Source organism: Gekko japonicus, unplaced genomic scaffold, assembly GCF_001447785.1.
Source record: "Gekko japonicus isolate JY-2015 unplaced genomic scaffold, Gekko_japonicus_V1.1 scaffold42, whole genome shotgun sequence".
In the NCBI taxonomy this organism is placed as follows: Eukaryota; Metazoa; Chordata; class Lepidosauria; order Squamata; family Gekkonidae; genus Gekko; species Gekko japonicus.
Window position 1 is genome coordinate 2,288,106 of NW_015165831.1, and position 6,121 is coordinate 2,294,226.

General features: G+C 48.6%; 1 protein-coding gene across 1 annotated transcript in view; it reads left to right on the forward strand.

Annotated features, from left to right (window-relative positions):
* Positions 1–6,121, forward strand: part of PIAS3 (protein inhibitor of activated STAT 3) — a 53,110-nt gene that overhangs the window by 43,913 nt on the left and 3,076 nt on the right. The window contains exon 11 of the mRNA XM_015410804.1: positions 5,994–6,105. Within this exon, the coding sequence (XP_015266290.1) occupies positions 5,994–6,105 (112 nt within the window). The remainder of the gene's footprint in view (positions 1–5,993; positions 6,106–6,121) is intronic.

A 6,121-nucleotide genomic window follows, 5' to 3' on the forward strand; every position in this document is an offset into this window, starting at 1 on the left:
ACCCTGTGTGGTAGATTAGACCAAGGGTGATTAGCTCAACATCAGCCAGCAAACTTCCATGGCTGAGCAGGGATTCGAACCCAGGTCTCCCTGATCCTAGCCCAAGACTCTAATCACTACACCTTGGTGGCTCTTTTCCTCTTAGAAAAGGCACTCCTCCCTTCTCTGGTATAACTTATAGGAGGAAAGAAAGCAGAGCTTGCCCTTAGCATTTTTTCCAAGTATGTATGTTAAAGCACTGACTTGGATAACCCAATCTCAAAAGTTAACTAGGGTCAGCCCTGGCTAGTATTTGAATGGGAGACCACCAGGGACTACCAGGGTCATGACATGGAAGCAGACAACGTCTCTTGCCTTGAAAACCCCACAGGGTCGCCATAACTCAGTTGTAACTTGATGGCAAAAAAAAAAGTGTGCTTAGAAAGCATTTTAAAAATAAATGATATCACCTATTGATCTTCTTCGTGGTCTCTGTGCTTCACACCAATGGGTTTAGTGCGCACGCGCTGAACCAACCGGTGCTGTAGCAAGCTCTCTTCAGAGGACTTTTCGCGCCCGTTTACCTCAGGCAAGCGCAGGAACTCAGTGCGCATGCCCAGAGGGGCGGGCGCGGACATCCCACCAGTTCTCTTTCTACCGCCGCGTTGAAAGGATCGACTTTGCTCTCCTCCGACTGGTTTTTGCTGTACTTGCCTTCGGGCCTTTAGCTCTTCTTCTTTCCTTTATTTTTGGACTGTTCTTTGTTCTTTCTTTTTTTTTAAAAAAAAAAAAGGGGATTATTTTTGTTTGTTTTCTCCTCAGTGGTGAGGAGATTTCTCCTCAGGCCGTTGGGCCTCTCCCTCCCTCACAACCTCCCGCTATTTTTATTTCCCTTCGCTTCCGCCGTATGGAAGAAAAACAACGAAAGGGAAAAAAGTGGGGGTTTTTTAACCGCTGTCGTAAGTGCGGTAGCAAATTGGCCCCCCCCGACGGCCATAAGCTCTGCCTTTTTTGTTTGGGAGAAGGACACAAACCGGAGACTTGTAGTCACTGCGCGAAGTTCTCTAATCAAACCAAGAAGAATCGCGCTGCTAGGTTAAAGGTTGCGCTTTTAGAGTCTGCCCTTCACCCGCCGTCAACCATGGAGGACTTACCCACTACATCAAAAAAATCGATCGATGCCGACCGATCGACGTCGAAAAAATCAACGTCGAAGTCTGTTACCTTGGATACGTCTACAGAGCCTACTAAGACTAAAGGTACAAAATCTGCTACTGCCAAACCTCCTAAGTCGACGCCGGGACAGTCAAAGAAGGGTAAGCCGAAACCGTCGGACGACATTTTGTTGCAGCCCTCTACACCGAAGGCGTTGTCGATACCGGAGCTTCCACCTCTGACTACATCCTCCTCTGGTCTCTTGGCCTCTCCAGTACGCCAACAGGAACCAGATCCGGTCGACATCGATACGGCGGATCTCATAAGTCGTCCACGGGGCGCAGAGTTCTCCCCCGCTCCATCTCATTCATCGATGTCGACACACTCGGAATCGATCGAAGCCGGTGGCCATCGGCATCGAGTGGAGTCTGCCTTAGAGCGTCGCCCTCCATCTACCTTTTTACATCCCATCGATATCGATGCTCATGGTTACCGACGTTCCTCTAGAGAACATGATGTCTTACGTTCTCCAAGACGTTTTAGGACCAGAAGTCGCTCTCCGGATCCATATAGACCTCCTCTAACTTGGGATGAAAAGCAGATGAGGTACTTATACGGGCCCTATCATCCTCCCATGCCATGGCTCACGCCTGCAGTGTATCCGGATTGGGACTGTTATTCCATGCGCTCTGGCCATAGATCTCGTTCGCCCATACGATCACGGCCATCTGCAACAGTGTCACGTCCACCTCCATCGGACCTCTCTACGATGGAACCAAGACCGCCTCCACTGGAATTGGAGACTCAGCCAAAATCACCCATTGCTCCACCAACGGTTCCTATCCCTAAGGTGCCGATTGTTCACATAACTCCACAAACAGAATCGGAGCAAGATTCCTCTGATGATCCAGGACAGAATTCTGACACTGATACTTCTGTGATACCTACATCACCAGACCACAAATCTCCGACTCCAGATGTGGCGCACGATTTGCCCATATCTCCTTCGGACAATCTCAATTCTTATACGGATTTGATTAAGAGGATGGCGACTGCTTTAAACCTTTCCATGGCTCAGGATCATCCTCAATCCACAGACTCACTTTATGACGTGGTACAACAGGACGCCTCTTCAGTAGTGGCACTACCTATGTCCTCTGTTCTGCTAGATGCTGCGAAAGCTCCGTGGAAGAATCCGTCCTCTGCTCCGATATCTTCAAGGAAGTTGGATCATATGTATCGGATTCAAGATGCAGAGGCATGTTTTTTAATGACACACCCGAATCCGAACTCCATGGTCGTTACTTCGTCCTCTAGATCTCGTAGGACACACACTGCACCATCTGATAAGGAGGGCCGTAAACTAGATGCCTTTGGACGTCGTTTCTATTCCTCTGGAGCTCTAGCAGTCAAACAGGCAACTTACTTGGCTTGTATGGGTCGCTACCAATATTCCCTCTGGGAAAGGTTTACTGATCTGCTTGCTGACCTTCCGGATGACAAGCAACACCAAGCTAAGGCTCTTCAAAGGGAAGGCATGCTTGTATCCAAACAACAGTATTTCTGATGTGCTCATGTGTCCTTATAGGGGTCCGTTATCTATTTCCTTCATTTATACTCCACTTCTCTCCCCAAAGTGGCTTACAACAGTCTTCCCATCTACATTTTATCCTCCCAACAACCCTGTGTGGTAGATTAGACCAAGGGTGATTAGCTCAACATCAGCCAGCAAACTTCCATGGCTGAGCAGGGATTCGAACCCAGGTCTCCCTGATCCTAGCCCAAGACTCTAATCACTACACCTTGGTGGCTCTTTTCCTCTTAGAAAAGGCACTCCTCCCTTCTCTGGTATAACTTATAGGAGGAAAGAAAGCAGAGCTTGCCCTTAGCATTTTTTCCAAGTATGTATGTTAAAGCACTGACTTGGATAACCCAATCTCAGAAGTTAACTAGGGTCAGCCCTGGCTAGTATTTGAATGGGAGACCACCAGGGACTACCAGGGTCATGACATGGAAGCAGACAACGTCTCTTGCCTTGAAAACCCCAGAGGGTCGCCATAACTCAGTTGTAACTTGATGGCAAAAAAAAAAAGTGTGCTTAGAAAGCATTTTAAAAATAAATGATATCACCTATTGATTTGTCAGGCCGTCATTTTAGTAGATCAGATTTTTTTTTAATTCAGTCTTAACTGACTGAGTAAATGTTTTCGTCCTATTAAGCAAATTCGAATGTTATTTTTTTAAATACAAGTGTTTCCAAAAACCACTGGGCGTCAAATATCATTGCAGAAGAGAGCCCTCCTAGTGTTTACAAGAGCTTACCAAAACACCAGGTTGAAATTACCAGTTTGGAAGAGGCAGTCCTTTCTGCACACCGAAAGAAAGGGGAATACGTGCCCTTCCAAAAACCACCAGGAGGGGATGCACCATGTTAGAAGAGGCAGTCTAGCTCCCTCTCTCACTGAGGGGAATGCCTCTTCCAATAAGATGCCTGCTGCGGTACAGTTAAGCATCTTTTGGAAAGAAAGGGCGCACATTTTTCTTCAGAATGAATGGACTGGATTCTGTGCTTTGGTTCTGCTTGCGGAAGTGATGTCTGACGGAGACTTGGGGCCCTTCTGGCATAAGGGAGAGAAGTCTCTTTCTACCCAATGAGAATATCTCTGAGAGAAAAACAGCCACGGGATTCAACCCAGGTTTCCCCCACAAATTTAATCTATTGAGTTAATGGATTGAGATTCAAAAATGATTCATCAGCTAAAATTTCTTTAATCTCTTGCTGTATCACCTGCCTTCTTTGGGCCCAGTGATTCATGCATGCTTCAAATCATTATGAGACCACAAACAAAGGGCAGAACAGATGAGACACAATCTTTGCCTTTTTTTAAAAGCAAGTTTCTAGTCCCCAAAGGTTGTGTAGATAGGTTTGAAAGTGTGTGTGTGAGAGAGCAATGCCTGATGAACTCTGAGCAACCAGAGCAAGGCTCCCAGCAGCCAAAGGACTGGGCCTGGCAGAATCTGAACCAGCCATTTCAAACACAGCCATCTGTACTGGTCTGCTTAATTAACATAGCTGCAAAATCTGGGTCCCTGTGATGCAGCATTTTTTGTGCACGTGTGCCAAGTAAATAGCAGCTGGAGGGGGGCAGTCTAGGTCAGGAAAGTGGCATTGCTGAGCAGCCCCTGTGAGAGCCAGTTTGGTGTAGTGGTTAAGAGCGCGGACTCTAATCTGGGAGAACCGGGTTTGATTCCCCACTCCTCCACTTGCAGCTGCTGGTGTGACCTTGGGCAAGCCGTAGTTCCGATAAGAGCTGTCCTTGAAAAAGAGCAGTTTCTGTCAGAGCTCTCTCAGCCCCACCTACCTCATAGGGTGTCTGTTGTGGGGAGGGGAAGGAGTTTGTAAGCTGCTCTGAGACTAGGGCGGGATATATAAATCCAATCTCCCCCCCCCTCCCATTCAGATTTTCCGATTGTCTCCCCCTCTCACAGCTAAACGAAAGAGTGGGAGCCAAACTATTTATTCCACAGGGAGAGCCATGTATGGCAATGTACTGTTGATAAATACTCGATTGTAAGATTTTGTGTCCTGTCTTTAGTCATGAAAAGCCACCGGCAAGTCATAGCCGACTTACGGCAACCCTGTAGGGTTTTCAAGGCCGGAGACAAACAGGGGTGGTTTGGCCATTGCCCTGCCTCTGCATCGCAACCCTGGACTTCCTTGGTGGTCTCCCCCATCCAAGTACAAACCAGGACTGATCAGGCCTAGTCTGGGCCCTCCACGTCAGGGCAGGCCCATCTTTCCAGTAATGCAAGAGATCTGTGTTTCCCTGTATATTATATCCTGCTCCTGTATTTCAGGACCCTCTGTTGTTCAGATTCAAAAATAGGAAGAAAAAACGAAAAACCCGCAGGGGGATCCATGACTGGTGTGTCGCCCCCCCCCCCAACTAAATGCAGCAGCCTATCAACTGGGGAATGGAGGCTGGGGATGGAGTGTTTAACCCCTGTCCTGTGCTGTTTTCCCAGTTTAAACCACACACAGGTTACTGTGTTCTGTGTAGAGGAAGACTGGTGCTGTATGGAAACACCTCTCCCTGCCCCCAAGTAGTATCGAGGGGGCCATCTAGGTCAGGATAGAATGGCAATGGCCCCTGACCTGGGTGGCCCGGGCTATCCCGACCTCACCAGATCTTGGAAGCTAAGTGGGGGTTGGGCCTTGGTGAGTACTTGGGTTGGGAGACCAGCCAGGGGAGTCCAGGGGCAGGCACTGGGAAACCAGATGTTATTCTCTTGCCGTGAAAACACACAAAGACCTCCATGACTTGCTCTGACTTGGCAGCACTTTAAACACACACACACACACACAGTGGCATTAGGGGTGGTGGAGGAGATTGGATTTATACCCCACCCTTCACCACCTGAAGGAGTCTCTGAGCAGTTTACAATCCCTTTCCCTTAAACCCCCCCCCCACAACAGACACCCTGTGAGGCAGGTGGGGCTGAGAGAGCTCTCTCGAGGACTTCCCTTGAGAGAACAGCTCTGAGAGAGCTGTGACTGACCCAAGGTCACACCAGCAGCTGCAAGTGGAGGAGTGGAGAATCAAACCCGGTTCTCCCAGATTAGAGTCTTAACCACTACACCAAACTGACACTCCCTGTTCAAATTAGCTGCCCTACCCCAGCTGCATTTACTCTTTTTTGTTGTTGTTGTTCTTGTAAGGACAGCCACCTGTGTAATTACATGTTGGCCTTTGTACTTCCCTGGTTATTTCCTTTGCTGTTGTTTCTGCATGTTACCTTTCAGAAGGGGGGAAATGACCCATGCATTTTCCTTTCTTTCTCTCCCCCCCCCCCCCCCTGCATTACAGCCCTTCCGTGATCACCTCCCTGGATGAGCAGGACACCCTGAGCCACTTCTTCCAGTACCGTGGCCCCTCTCCACATTTCATGAACCCCCTCGCTCCTGTCGTGGTGGGATCCCACGGCA